Genomic DNA, 16295 nt, shown 5'->3' on the forward strand with positions numbered 1-16295 from the left:
AGAGACTTCTGGCAGCCAAATTGTGTATGTGTTACAGTAAGGCACCCCAGCCTGTCTGAGGTGTAGGGGGCCTGATTGGTTTATTATTTTAAATAATTTTTGCATAACGTTAAGCGGTATTGGTAGTGGTATTAAAAATTCTCAAAGTGACAGTGTATTTAAAAAAATGTCTACAATTTGGGGAATTTTTTATTTAGTATTATGGACATGGACCAAGACTCTGTCTTTTGACTAATGCTTGTTATGCCTTGAGGCACCAATTGTTTGCCTATGCAATTCTGTGCTGCATGCTTAGCTAGAACACTTCAATTTAAAGATAAATTGTTGCCCTCTGAGCCCAGTGTCTCTCAGGATGATGCTGTTCAGGCAATGCCACAGCTTTTGCTCCTCAAAGGATATTATTTGCCTGCAGATTTTGCTGCACACGTATCTTCTGTGGTATCTGCAGCATTATCTGCTTTTCCTATGCTGGGATAATGCAAGAGTAAAATTAGACATTCAGATAGTAAGGTTTCTGTTCCACCTACTGCTATGCAGGTTGCCCTCCCTCATAAGTCTGATGAGGAGGATACGTCGGTAGCCTCTGAGGGTGAAATCTCAGATTCGAACAGGTTTTTTCCTTCATCTGATACTGAAGAAGTAATTTTCAGATTTAAGCTTGAACACCTTTGTGTACTGTTAAAGGAGGTATTGGCTACTTTGGACGACTCCGATATTTCTGTTGTTGTCAACCCTAAGAAGTCTAGTAAACTTAATAAATACTATGATGTTGCTTCCTCTGTGGAAGTGTTTCCTGTTCTAGACCGTATGACTGAGATTATTTCACAGGAATGGGAGAAGCCAGGGATACCTTTCCCCCCCATCTCCCGTCTTTAAAAAGATGTTTCCTGTTGCTGACTCCATTAAAGATTCATGGCGCACGGTGCCTAAAGTAGAAGGGTCTATTTCTACTCTGGCTAATAGAACTACAATCCCTATTATGCTGCTCCTTTAAGGATCCCATGAACATAAAGCTGGAGGCTTATTTGAAAAATATGTATGTTCATCAAGGTCTTCAATGGCAACCTGCAGTTTGTATTTCCACAGTAGCAAGTGCAGCATCTTATTGGCGACGCCTTGTCTGAATCAATTTTAGTAGAGACTCCGTTGGAGGAGATCCAAGATAGGATTAAGGCTCTCAAACTAGCCAATTTCTTTATTTCTGATGCTAACATGCAAGTTATTAGACTGGGAGCCAAGATGTCTGGCTTCACTGTCTTAGCCCACAGGGCTTTGTGGCTAAAATCTTGGTCATCTGATGTTACCTCCAAGTCCAAGCTTCTGGCACATCCTTACAAGGTTAAGAATTTGTTTGGACCTGGTCTGGCAGAAATAATTTCTGATATTACGGGTGGAAAAGGTTTTTTTTTTACTACAAGACAAAAAGAACAGACCTAAAGGACGTCAAAGTAATTTTCGTTCCTTTCGTAAGGTCAAATGTCTTCCTCTCCCTCTTCCAAGCAGGAACAGTCCAAGTCTTCTTGGAAGCCCAATCAATCTTGGAATAAGGGGAAGCAATGAAATAAAACCTCAGCTGAGTCTAAGTCAACATGAAGGGTCAGCCCACCAATCCAGGATCGGATCAAGTGGGGGTCTGACTTTCCCTGTTTGGTCAAGCGTGGATACGAGATGTCCCAGATCCTTGGGCTGTGGACTTAGTATCTCAGGGTTACAAAAAAGAATTCAAAACTTTCCCTCCCAGGGACAGATTCCACCTCTCAAGATTATCTGCAGACCAGGTAAAAAGAGAGGCATTCTTGAACTGCGTTCAGGACCTTTCCTCCATGGGATTGATTGTTCCGGTAAGGGAACAGGGTCTAGGATTCTATTCAAATCTGTTAGTGGTTCCCAAAAAAGAGGGAACCTTTTGAGCCATTTTAGACCTAAAGTGTCTCAACAAGTTTCTCAGGGTACCGTCCTTCAAAATGGAAACCATTTGTTCCATTCTTCCTTTCGTCCAAGAGAGTCAGTTCATCACGACCATAGACCTGAAGGATGCGTATCTTCATGTTCCCATTCACAGGGATCATCACAATTTCATGAGTTTTGCCTTTCTAGACAAACACTTCAGTTTGTGGCTCTTCCATTTGGCCTTGCCACAGCTCCCAGAATTTTCTCAAAGGTTCTGGGGGCTCTCTTGGCAGTGATCAGGTCTCGGGGAATTGCAGTGGCACCCTACCTGGACGACATATTGGTTCAGGCGCCATCTTTTCAACTAGCAAACTTTCATACAGAGATCTTGTTGTCTTTTCTACATTCCCACGGAGGGAAAGTGAATTTGGAGAAGAGTTCCCTTCTTCCAGCTACAAGGGTGGTTTTCTTAGGAGCCATAATAGATTCCTCCATCTATGAAACATTTTCTGACAGAGGTCAGAAAATCCAAGATTCTTTCCTCTTGCCTCTCTTTTCAGTCTACTGTTCGGCCATCAGTAGCTCAATGTATGAAGGTAATTGGTCTGATCGCTTCTATGGACATCTTTGCTCAATTTCATTTTAGAGCTCTGCAGTTATGCATGCTCAGACAATAGAACAGAGACTGTCTCATAGGATAGATCTAGAACAGTCAACAGAAGACTCTCTCCCGTGGTGGCTTGCTCAGGAGCATCTGTCTCAGGGCACAAATTTCCGGAGACCTTCCTGGGTGATTGTGAGAGAGGTCACCAGCCTGCTAGGCTGGGGAGCAGTCTGGGACTCGTTAAAGGCGCAGGGACTATGGATTCGGGAGGAGTCTGCTCTCCCAATAAACATCTTAGAGTTGAGTAATTTACATTGCTCTGATGGTTTGGCCTCAATTGTCTTTAGCCAGGTTTATCAGGTTTCAGTCGGACAACATCACCTCAGTGGCTTATATCAACCACCAGGGAGGAACTCGGAGTTCCTTAGCCATGAAGGAGGTGGCCCAAATTATTCAGTCAGCGGAAGCTTACAATTGTTGTCTATCTGCCATCCACATTCCTGGAGTGGACAACTGGGAAGCGGATTTCCTGAGCAGACAGACATTTCATTCCGGGGAGTGGGCTATCCATCCGGAGGTTTTCTCCAGGTTAACCCTCAAATGGGGGGTGCCGGAGTTGGATCTGATGGCATCTTGGCACAACGCCAAGCTTCCAAGGTACGGTTCAAGGTCAAGAGACCCTCAGGCCACTCTGATATATGCTCTGGCGGTTCCTTGGGATTTCGGTCCTCTGTTTGCGCTCCTTCCATGAGTTATTGCTCGTATCAAACAAGAGAGAGCATCAGTAATTCTAATAGCTCCTGCATGGCCTTGCAGTATCTGGTATGCAGACCTAGTGAAGATGTCATCTCTGCCGCCTTGGAGGTTGCCTCTGAGGAAGGACCTTCCAACTCGGGGTCCATCCCTCCATCCAAATCTCGTTTCTCTGAAGCTGACTGCTTGGAGATGGAACGCTTAGTTCTGTCTAAGCGTGGATTTTCTGAGTCGTTCATTGAGACCATGATCCAGGCTCGCAAGCCTGTTACTCGAAAAATTTACCATAAAGTATGGCGTAAATACCTTTTATTGGTGTGAATCTAAGGGCTACTCTTGGAGTAGGGTCAGGATTCCTAGAATTTTGTCTTTTCTCCCGGAAGGTCTGGAGAAAGGGTTGTCAGTTATATGAAAGGTCAGATTTTTATCTATTTTGTTACACAAGCGTCTGGCGGATGTGACAGATGTTCGATATTTTTGTCAGGCCCTGGTCAGAATCAGACCTGTGTGTAAACCTGTTGCTCCTCCTTGGAGCCTTAATCTTGTTGTTAAAGTTTTGCAGCAGGCTCCGTTTGAGCCAATGCATTCCATAGATATTAAGTTGCTATCTTGGAAGGTTTTGTTTCTTATTGCTTTCTCTGCTGCTCGCAGAGTTTCAGAACTCTCAGCTTTGCAGTGTGATTCGCCTTACCTTATCTCTAATGCGAATGAGATGGTTTTTCATACTAAATTGGAGTTTCTTCCTAAAGTGGTTTCGGATAGAAATATTAATCAGGAAATTGTTGTTCCTTCTCTCTGTCCCAATCCTTCTTCTCATAAAGAACGCCTATTGCACAACTTGGATGTTGTGTGTGCGCTCTAAAATTCTACCTACTAAGGATTTTCTCCAGTCTTCTGCCCTGTTTGTTTCTCAGGAAAGCGTAAGGGTCAGAAGGCTACTTCTACTTCTTTTTCCCTCTGGTTGAGAAGTATGATTCGTTTTGATTATGAGACTGCTAGACAGCAGCCTCCTGAGAGAATTACAGCTCATTCCAATAGGGCTGTCTCCTCTTCTTGGGCTTTCAAAAATGAAGCTTCTGTGGAACAGATTTGCAAGGCTGCAACTTGGTCCTCTCTGCATACTTTTTCCAAATTTTCCAAATTTGATACTTTTTGCCTCGGCTGAGGCCTCTTTTGGGAGAAAGGTTCTTCAAGCGGTGGTGCCTTCTGTTTAGGTCTGCCTGTCTTGTTCTCCCTCCCTGTTTATGTCCTCTAGCTTGGGTATTGATTTCATATCTTAGGAAAGAAAACAACATTTATGCTTACCTGATAAATTTCTTTCTTTCCGGATACGGAGAGTCGACGACCACACCCTTTATTAGGACAGTTATGTTTGCCTAAACCTCAGGCACCTCTACACCTTTTGTATTATTCCTTTTCCATTTCTATTCGGTCAAATGACTGGGGATTGTGGGTAGGGGAGTGACACGTAACAGCTTTGCTGTGGTGCTCCTTGCCTCCTCCTGCTCACCAGGAGTGATATTCCCACTAGCAATTGAATGACGTTGTGAACTCTCCATATCTGGAAATAAATTTATCAGGTAAGCATACATTTTGTTTTTGTGATTCAAACAGTGCATACAATTTAAAAAAAAAAAAATTCCATTTTTATTATCAATTTTTAGGTAGGTGTCTGGAGGACTACATGGCAGGAGATAGCGCTGCCATCTAGTGCTCTTGCAAATGGATAATATTCTCGCAAAACTGCTGCCGTATAGTGCTCCAAACGTGCGCATGCTCCAGAGCTTAGATCCCTGCTCTTCATAATTAAAATAAATTAGAAAGTTGTTTAAAATTGCATGCCCTATCTGAATTGTGAAAGAAAAATGTTGGGTTTCATATCCCTTTAAAGCCAACACCTCTTTGAAATAGTCTGCACATTTGGTTAAATAGCCCTTTTTTTATTGTCAGGGGCCTAATTTGATAATTAAGCAACCGGATGAGTTACTGGATGGCATGTCTGATTGGTGCAAGGAGCATCATGGGAAGGTAAGAATGTATATTAGTTAGATAACCGCATTAGATATTACAGAACATTACTAATTAACTTTATTTAATGCTGCTTATATAGGACTTCTAAAAGGTCACATAATTCCACACTGGTTTAATCATATAGCTTTTAAAGGGAGTGTCAGTGTGCTTGTAAATCTATTTCAAGTTGCAATCCATTTAATCTAGAAACTAAAGTGACACTTAAATAGCATCAGTAAAGAAAAACTTAATTTATGTAAGAACTTACCTGATAAATTAATTTCTTTCATATTGGCAAAGTCCATGAGTTAGTGACATATGGGATATACAATTCTACCAGGAAGGGCAAAGTTTCCCAAACCTGAAAATGCCTATAAATACACCCCTCACCACACCCACAATTCAGTTTAATGAATAGCCAAGTAGTGGGGTGATAAAGAAAGGAGTAAAAAGCATCAACAAAGGAATTTGGAAATAGAAAGGGTGGGTCTCATGGACTCTTGCCAATATGAAAAATTAATTTATCAGGTAAGTTCTTGCATAAATTATGTCTTCTTTCATCTAATTGGCAAGAGTCCATGAGCTAGTGACGTATGGGATAGTAATACCCAAGAAGTGGAACTCCACAGAAGAGTCACTAGAGAGGGAGGGATAAAATAATAACAGCCATTTTCCACTGAAAAAAATAAATCCACAACCCAAAATATATTTTTTTTTTCTCATAATGAAAAGAAAAACTCAAACATAAGCAGAGGAATCAAACTGAAACAGCTGCCTGAAAAACTTTTTTTACCAAAAACTGCTTCCCAAGAAGCAAATACATCCAAACTGTAGAATTTAGTAAATGTATGCAAAGAAGACCAAGTTGCTGCTTTGCAAATCTGATCAACTGAAGCTTCATTCTTAAAATGAAGTGGAGACTGATCTAGTAGAATGAGCTGTAATTCTCTGAGGCGGGCCTGACCTGACTCCAAATAAGCCTGATGAATCGAAAGCTTTAACCAAGATGCCAAGGAAATGGTAGAAGCCTTCTGACCTTTCCTAGAACCAGAAAAGATAACAAATAGACTATAAGTCTTCCTGAAATCTTTAGTAGCTTCAACATATTTCAAAGCTTTTACCACATCCAAAGAATGTAAGGATCTCTCCAAAGAATTCTTAGAATTAGGACACAAAGAAGGGACAACAATTTCTCTACTAATGTTGTTAGAATTCACAACCTTTGGTAGAAATTTAAATGAAGTCAGCAAAACTGCCTTATCCTGATGGAAAATCAGAAAAGGAGATTCACAAGAAAGGGCAAATAATTCGGAAACTCTTCTAGCAGAAGAGATGGCCAAAAGTAACAACACTTTTCATGAAAGTAGTTTGAGCCTATGCATTCTTTGGATATTAAACTGAGGAGCCTCAAAACCAAATTAAGACTCCAAGGAGGAGAGATTGATTTAATGACAGGCTTGATATGAACCAAAGCCTGTACAAAACAGTGGATATCAGGAAGCTTAGCAATCTTTCTGTGAAATAAAACAGAAAGAGCAGAGATTTGTCCCTTCAAGGAACTTGCAGACAAACCCTTATCCAAACCATCCTGAAGAAACTAAAATTCTAGGAATTCTCAAAAATTCTCCTGGCATTCTTTTAGAAGAACACCATGAAATATGTCTTCCAAACTTGATAATAAATCTTCCTAGAAACAGATTTACGAGCCTGTAACATAGTATTAATCACTGACTCAGAGAAACCTCTATGACTAAGCACTAGGCGTTCAATTTCCATACCTTCAAATTTAATGATTTGAGATCCTGATGGAAAAACGGACCTTGAGACAGAAGGTCTGGCCTTAATGGAAGTGGCCAAGGTTGGCAACTGGATATCCGAACAAGATCTACATACCAAAACCTGTGATTCCATGCTGGATTGTTCCATGATGATTTTGGAGATCACTCTTGGAAGAACTAGAGGCGGGAAAATATAAGCAGGTTGGTAACACCAAGGAACTGTTAACACATCCACCGCTTCTGCCTGAGGATCCTGGACCTGGACAGGTACCTGGGTAGTTTCTTGTTTAGATGGAAAGCCATCAGATCTATTTCTGGAAGACACCACATTTGAACAATCTGAGAAAACACATCTAGATGGAGCGACCACTCCTCCGGATGTAAAGTCTGATGGCTGAGATAATCCGCTTCCCAATTGTCTATACCTGGGATATGAACCGCAGAAATTAGACAGGTGCTGGATTCTGCCCAAGCAAGTATCCAAAATACTTATTTCATAGCTTGGAGACTGTGAGTCCCACCCTGATGATTGACATATGCCACAGTTGTGATATTGTCTGTCTGAAAACAAATGAACAGTTCTCTCTTCAACAGAGGCCAAACCTGAAGAGCCCTGAAAATAGCACAGAGTTCTAAAATATTGATTGGTAACCTCGCCTCCTTGAGATTTCTAAACCCCTTGTTCTGTCAGAGATCCCCAGACAGCTCCCCAATCTGAAAGACTTGCATCTGTTGTGATCACAGTCCAGGTTGGACGAACAAAAGAGGCCCCTTGAACTATACGATGGTGATCTAACCACCAAGTCAGAGAGAGTCGAACATTGGGATTTAAGGATATTAATTGTGATATCTTTGTATAATCCCTGCACCATTGGTTCAGCATACAAAGCTGGAGAGGTCTCATATGAAAACGCGCAAAAGGAATCGCGTCCGATGCTGCAGTCATGTGACCTAAAACTTCCATGCACATAGCTACTTAAGGGAATGATTGAGACTGAAGGTTCTGACAAGCTGAAACCAATTTTAATCGTCTCTTGTCTGTTAGAGACAAAGTCATGGACACTGAATCTATCTGGAAACCTAAAAAGGTGACCCTTGTCTGAGGAATCAAATAACTTCGTCCATGTCTTTGAAGAAACAACACTAGTTGATTCGTGTGAGATTCTGCAGAATGTAAAGACTGAGCTAGTACCAAGGTATCGTCCAAATACGGAAACACTGCAATACCCCATTCTCTGAATACAGAGAGTAGGGCACCAAGAGTCTTTTGAAAAGATTCTTGAAGCGGTTGCTAGGCCAAATGGAAGAGCGACAAATTGGTAATGCTTGTCTAGAAAAGAGAATCTCAGAAACTGATAGTGGTCTGGATGAATCGGAATATGAAGATATGCATCCTGTAAGTCTATTGTGGACATATAATGCCCTTGCTGAACAAAAGGCAGAATAGTCCTTATAGTCACCATTTTGAAAGTTGGCACTCTTACATAACGATTCAAAATTTTCAGATCCAGAACTGGCCTGAATGAATTTTCTTACTTTGGGACAATGAATAGATTTTAATAAAACCCCAGACCCTGTTCCTGAAACGGAACTGGTATGATTACCCCTGAAAGCTCCAAGTCTGAAACACACTTCAGTAAAGCCTGAGTCTTTACTGGATTTGCTGGGATGCGTGAGAGAAAAAAAACTTCTCACAGGAGGTCTTACTCTGAATCCTATTCAGTACCCTTGAGAGACAATACTCTGAATCCATTGATTTTGGACAGAATCTGCCCAAATGTTTTGGAAGAATCTTAATCTGCGCCCTACCAGCTGAGCTGGAATGAGGGCCACACCTTCATGCAGACTTGGGGGCTGGCTTTTGTTTCTTAAACGGTTTTGATTTACTCCAACTTGAAGAAATTTTCCAATTGGAACCAGATTATTTGGGGGAAGGATAAGGTTTCTGTTCCTTATTTTGTTGAAAGGAACGAAAACGGTTAGAAGCTTTAGATTTACCTTTAGGTCTTATCCTGAGGCAAAAAATCTCCCTTCCCCCCAGTGACAGTTGAAATAGTTGAATCCAACTGAGAACCAAATAACTTATTACCTTGGAAAGAAAGAGAGAGTAATCTAGACTTAGATACCATGTCAGTATTCCAATATTTGTGCCACAAAGCTCTTCTAGCTAAAATAGCTAAAGACATAGATTTAACATCAATTTTGATAATATCAAAAATGGCATAACAGATAAAAGGATTAGCATGTTGAAGCAAGCGAACAATGCTAGACAAATCAGGATCCATTTCCTGTTGCGCTAAACTTTCCAACCAAAAAGTTGATGCAGCTGCAACATCAGCCATATAAATGGCAGGCCTGAGAAGATAGCCAGAATATAAATAAGCTTTCCTTAGATAAGATTCAAGTTTTCTATCTAAAGGGTCTTTAAAAGACGTACTATCTTCCATAGGAATAGTAGTACGTTTAGCAAGAGTAGAAATAGCCCCATCAACTTTGGGGATCTTTTCCCAAAATTCCAATCTTAACTGCTGGCAAAGGATACAATTTTTTTTAAACCTTGAAGGAATAAAAGTACCAGGCCTATTCCATTCCTTAGAAATCATATTAGAAATAGCATCAGGAACTGGAAAAACCAATGGAGTAATCACAGGAGGTTTATAAACAGAATTTAAACGTTTACTAGTTTTAATATCAAGAGGACTAGTTTCCTCAATATCCAATGTAATCAACACCTCTTTTAACAAGGAACGAATATACTCCATTTTAAATAAATAAGTAGATTTGTCATTGTCAATATCTGAGGAAGGATCTTCTGAATCAGATCCTCATCAGTTTATTAGAAGGCGGGATAGCAGACAAAGCCTTCTGAATTGCATCAGCAATAAAATCTTTTATATTCACAGGTATATTATGTACATTAGATGTTGAAGGAACAACAGGCATTGTACTATTACTGATGGATACATTCTCTGCATGTAAAAGCTCATCATGACAACTATTACATCTCCACAAATTTACTACAGATGCACTTAGCTTTGGTAGAACTCAGGAGCAGGGTTTCCAACAGTGGTTTCTGAGACAGGATCAGATTGAGACATTTTGCAAATGTAAGAGAAAAAACAACATATAAAGCAAAATGATCAATTTCCTTATATGGCAGTTTCAGGAATGGGAAAAAAAATGCTAACAGCAAAAAATTCTCGCGCCAAGAATGATGCAATAAACTTTGGCATTTTGCGCCCTTGCGAGCCTAATTTTGCCCGCAAAATTTAATGAAAAAAGCAGTCAATTGAAAAAAAGACTATACACCAGGTAATAAAAATATTTTCCTAAATGTTTTTTCCCAAATATGAAACTGATTGTCTGCTAAAGGAAATATGCATAAACCTGATTCATGGCAAATATAAGTACAATACATATTTTTAGAACTTTATATTAATGCATAAAGTGCCAAACCATAGCTGAGAGTGTCTTAAGTAATGAAAACATACTTACCAAAAGACAAACCAGTACTGAAACAGTTATCAGTAGAGGTAATGGAATATGAGAGTATATCGTTGATCTGAATAAGGGAGGTAGGAGATAAATCTCTGACCGATAACAGAGAACCTATGAAATAGAGCTCCCGCGAGGAAAACCATTGCATTCAATAGGTGATACTCCCTTCACATCCCTCTGACATTCACTGTACTCTGAGAGGAATCGGGCTTCAAAATGCTGAGAAGCGCATATCAACGTAGAAATCATAGCACAAACCTACTTCACCACCTCCATTGGAGGCAAAGTTTTAAAACTGAATTGTGGGTGTGGTGAGGGGTGTATTTATAGGCATTTTGAGGTTTGGGAAACTTTGCCCCTCCTGGTAGGATTGTATATCCCATACGTCCCTAGCTCATGGACTCTTGCCAATTACATGAAAGAAAAACATTTTAATAGTCCCTTTAAAAAAGTGTTCATAAAGGGTATAAAAATACGAATTTCTCTTGCAAGGTGTATCCAGTCCACGGATTCATCCTTTACTTGTGGGATATTCTCCTTCCCTACAGGAAGTGGCAAAGAGAGCACACAACAGAGCTGTCCATATAGCTCCCCCTCTAGCTCCACCCCCCAGTCATTCTCTTTGCCGGCTCTAAGCACTAGGGTCTCTCTACGGGAGGGTAAAGTGAATGTGGTGTTAGAATTGTAGTTTTTATTATCTTCAATCAAAAGTTTATTTTAAATGGTACCGGTTTGTACTAGTTACTCTCTAGCAGAAAAGTGATGGAGATTTCTGCTGAGAGGAAAATGATTTTAGCATGTTGTAACTAAAATCCACTGCTGTTCCCACACAGGACTGAGGAGTACCAGAAAACTTCAGTTGGGGGGAACAGTTTGCAGGCTTGACTGCAATGAGGTGTGTTCAGCCATTTATTTCTAGACAAGACTGAGATAATGCTAGAAGAGACTGACAATATCCCCATGAGGGGTGGGTAAGCTATGTTCACAGACTTAGTAAGGAATTGAATGCTTACATAATAGGGCTAATTATGCTGGTTGACACTTATTCAGGGCAATCGATTGTTTAGCTAAGGAAAATATCGTTTGCAAGACACTTTGAAAGCCCTTTTGGGTTCTTTCTGGGGTTATTACCCACATGGCTATTTTTATTCACTTAGAAGTGATTTCCTAGGCCTCACAGCTCCGGAATAGAGTGGGAGGAGCCTAATTTTGCGCCTCAGATGCGCAGTTAGAATTGCAGAGAAGTTCATGCTGCTTCACATGGAGGGTCCTGCTGCTGTTTGAGGGCCTTATAGAAGCTATATTCCCCCAAATCTGATCCCTAAGGGCAGGTAGGGCCACAGCAAGGCTGTGGCAAGGTGCTGTACTAATTTTAACCGGGTGTTGGCTTTAGGCTGCTCCAGTTTGGGCAATAAGGGGTTAATCATTTTGCAACTTGTGGTGCAATCTTATTAAGGCTTTAGGTACATACTGTTTCAAGAGGATTGCTGCATTTTTCACTGTTTTGTAAAATTGTGTGCTCTTTTTATCTCTTAAAGGCACAGTAACGTTTTTTCAAATTGTGTTTTTTATTTGATTAAAGTGATTTCCAAGCCTGCTTGTTTATACTACTAGTCTGTTAAACATGTCTGACACTAAGGAAAATCCTTGTTCAATGTGTTTAGAAGCCATGGTGGAACCCCCTCTCAGAATGTGTCCCACTTGTACTGATATGTCTATACACTTTAAAGATCATATTGTTGCACTTAAGAATGTGGCCCAAGATGATTCTCAGACTGAAGGTAACAAGGGTACCCCTTCTGCCTCTCCCCAAGTGTCACAACCAGTTACGCCCGCGCAAGCGACGCCTAGTACCTCTAGAGCATCTAACCCTTTTACATTACAAGACTTAGCGGCAGTCATGGATAATTCTCTTACAGCCTTCTTATCTAAACTGCCCGTGTTACCTGCAAAGCGTGATAGCTCCGTTTTAAGAACAGATTATGAGCATTCTGACACTTTGGTAGCCGTATCCGATATACCCTCACAACGCTCTGAAGTGGGAGCGAGGGATTTGATGTCTGAGGGAGAAGTCTCTGATTCAGGAAGGGTTCCTCCTCAGACAGATTCAGATACATTGGCTTTTAAATTTAAACTAGAACACCTCCGCGTTTTGCTTAGGGAGGTATTAGCTACTCTGGATGACTGCGACCCTTTGGTGATCCCAGAGAAATTGTGTAAAATGGACAAGTACCTAGAGGTCCCTGTTTACACGGATACGTTTCCGGTCCCTTAGGATTGCAGATATCGTTACTAGGGAGTGGGATAGACCAGGTGTTCCCTTTGTTCCCCCTCCTGTTTTTAAGAAAATGTTCCCCATACCTGACCCTGTGCGGGACTCGTGGCAGACGGTCCCTAAGGTGGAGGGGGCTGTTTCTTCACTTGCTAAACGCACAACCATACCAATTGAAGACAGTTGTGCTTTTAAAGACCCTATGGATAAGAAGTTAGAGGGTACCCAACCTCCAGGGCCAGACCCCACACTCCATGGCCCTCACAGCGACAGACCCTCGCCAGGGCCCCTCTAAACCCACACTTTTTTTGCTTAGTTACTGATAGGGCAACTGAAAACTCCAGCTTAAGGAATGCACCAGGATCCATGGAGATGCCATTTGTGGGCCCCCCTACTTGCTGGTCCCTCGGCCCAGGTCCTATTTGCTTGGCTGATCAGTCCGCCGCTGCTGCTCACTTTATATATATATATATATATATATAAAACTACCGGGCCCTGGACATGTCTAGCTAAAATTTACCGGGCCTTGAGGTCACTTTGGTTGAGAACCACTGCCTTAGAGGATTGCAGATATCGTTACTAGGGAGTGGGATAGACCAGGTGTTCCCTTTGTTCCCCCTCCTGTTTTTAAGAAAATGTTCCCCATACCTGACCCTGTGCGGGACTCGTGGCAGACGGTCCCTAAGGTGGAGGGGGCTGTTTCTTCACTTGCTAAACGCACAACCATACCAATTGAAGACAGTTGTGCTTTTAAAGACCCTATGGATAAGAAGTTAGAGGGTTTACTTAAGAAAATTTTTTGTTCAACAAGGTTTTCTTCTCCAGCCTATTGCCTGCATTATTCCTGTAACTACTGCAGCTGCTTTCTGGTTTGAGGCGCTGGAAGACTCGCTCCAGATGGAGACCTCATATGAGGAAATTATGGATAGAATTAAGGCTCTAAAGCTAGCTAATTCTTTTATCACTGACGCCGCTTTCCAAATAGCTAAGTTAGCGGCAAAAAATTCAGGTTTCGCCATTTTGGCGCGCAGGGCGCTATGGCTAAAGTCCTGGTCTGCCGATGTGTCGTCAAAATCCAAGCTTTTTTTTTTTTTTTTTTTTTTAAATGTGTTTTTTATTGAGGGAATAACAACATCAAAACAAAAAAAAAACAGTTTGCTCAGACAAACACGTTGCATAATATATAACAGAGCAGATATCATAGGCATAAACAAGTGCTTAAGATCATATTAGGAGTAAAGCCATCATCATGACATTCATAGAAAGCCCACAGACATGGATATATCAAAAATGAAAGAGCAAACCTCTAATCGCCCTCTTTTCCCCCAATGTTAGCCGAGGCCACTTTTGGACCTCATTAAAGTGAAAGTACTGCTCAGAGGGCTTTTGGATAGTGCAGGCCCAATCAAGACCTACACTTTATAGTCTCCTTCATATGTCAGCTAGGACCATGGGTAGGTCCAGGCAACCTGTAACACAATTGAAGGCGATGGAAAAGTAAGAATAACAGTATACATATATATATATGTACCCAACACTGCGTCCGGGAAGTAAGCTATAGGTACTGCTTCACATTTACACTTAAACATCAATAGGTATAAGCAGGTAACCAATCACATTAAACATCTGCCATGAGGTCAATGAAAGTGGACATCTAGAAGTTGTAGGATCCAAAGGGGCATGTAATCTAGTAAGAAATAGAAGATTTCTGACCCCTTAACATCATGTCAGCAGTTCCATCATATGAATTAGATACACAGGTGGGATAACACTTATGCTAAGATGAGAATGATAAATATTCTATAGGTATTGAACACATAATAACAATCAAGGTAAAATTCCGAAGAGCCCTTTTTACAGTCATACCATGACACAATAAAACAGGGGGTCTACGGACAGGGCAGAGACTACCCAACTCTGCCAGAAGGAGATGTGGAGGATACAATGATTATCCCTTACCACATGCTTAAAAGAGGGAGAGAAAAAGAGGGACTGGGGGAGGTAGGAGGGGGGGGGGAAAGGGAGATAGTAGGGGGGAGGAGAGGGGAGGGAAAGGGAAGAAGGGGGGAAGTTAGGGAAAAACAAAGAGGGGAGATAGGGGAAAAAGGAGGGGGAGAGAGGGAGAGAGGAGGGGGGGAGGGGGGGAGAGAGGGAAAGAGGGGGTGGGAGAAAGGGAAAGAGGGGGGGGGAGAGAGGGAAATAGGAGGGGGGGGGAGAGAGGGAAAGAGGAGGGGGAGAGAGGGAAAGAGGAGGGGGGGGGGAGAGAGGGAAAGAGGGGGGGGGGAGAAAGGGAAAGAGGGGGGGGAGAAAGGGAAAGAGGGGGGGAGAAAGGGAAAGAGGGGGGGAGAGGGGGGGCGGATCTAGAGCTAACAATTTACAGAAAGACTCATAATAGAGGCTCTAAGGGTACTGGGTTCAGTGGTTGTCAGTTTGTGTGCTAAAATAAACTAGTTTAATTCACTAACAAGTGCTCAGCGAATCCAGACTTCAGTGACCCTTCTCAGAAGAAATATTTTCAGTTTAAAAGGTCTCTAAAATAGATTCTATGTGAGGAACTCCCCCTCCTACTCTTAAGTGAAATACATGGTCACCTAGATAAAGTCTAAGACAGCATTTCCAAAACAGTTGCTCTCATTGTTATATTGCATTAGGGTAAGAGCTGCTCCTAAAGAGCCCAAACTATAAGTAACCTCTTAGTGGTCAAAGAGTCATAACTTAGTGAATCAAGACTATTTAAGGGGACCACGGAAATATACATGAATATTTAGACTTCTGGGGGAACCCATACATGGATAAAATTAAAATTCAAAATTTACATACAAGATTAATAGTGTACTAGCTGAGGCACATACTGTAAGTACCCCCATCAGACCAATTCAAGTCTTCATAATGTATCATCCTGTAAAGTGTGGATAATGATACTAGAGTACTGACAGGCAGATTTGAACAGTAAGCAGCTGGTCACAGCGCGGCCATACAGTCTCATACCCTAGGCTCAACCAACACCCTGTTTGGGTCTCTTATATGCAGGAGGGTAGCAGTAATTCAGGTCAAGTCTCTGGGGCTGGGGCACACCACAGGGAGACAGCCGGTCATACTTATCAGATAGCAAGTCAAATGCAGGTGTCGGACTCAAGGGATCAGCTGCGTGATCCAAGTTGTCGGCTCTCATAAGCGCTGCCACTCCGCCACTGTGTCCCCGCTTCACATGCCATAGGGACTCTGTCTCACCTCTGCCGTCAAGCAAGCTCGATCTCCCTTGCTGCGCAGCTACTATAGGGGCCTTAGATGAGATCCACTGTGACGTTCGCCTCATGCTAGCTTCTTCCCTTGGCTCAGGTTCACATGCGGGTTGTGGTGGTTGCAAAGAAGGGAGCAGCAGATCATGCTGATGTATGGCTTCCTCTACTTCTTCTTCCGTGACTGACTCCCTCGTGGGAGACATTGCGTCACATGTTGGAGTAGCGATCCGTTGCGGTGCGACTAGTAT

At 41.9% G+C, this 16295-nt stretch overlaps 1 protein-coding gene across 1 annotated transcript in view; it reads left to right on the plus strand.

Annotated features, from left to right (window-relative positions):
• REXO2 (RNA exonuclease 2) overlaps window positions 1–16295 on the plus strand; it is a 121792-nt gene that overhangs the window by 18473 nt on the left and 87024 nt on the right. The window contains exon 3 of the mRNA XM_053691576.1: window positions 5198–5275. Within this exon, the coding sequence (XP_053547551.1) occupies window positions 5198–5275 (78 nt within the window). The remainder of the gene's footprint in view (window positions 1–5197; window positions 5276–16295) is intronic.

Source organism: Bombina bombina, chromosome 8 (assembly GCF_027579735.1).
Source record: "Bombina bombina isolate aBomBom1 chromosome 8, aBomBom1.pri, whole genome shotgun sequence".
Classification (NCBI taxonomy): Eukaryota; Metazoa; Chordata; class Amphibia; order Anura; family Bombinatoridae; genus Bombina; species Bombina bombina.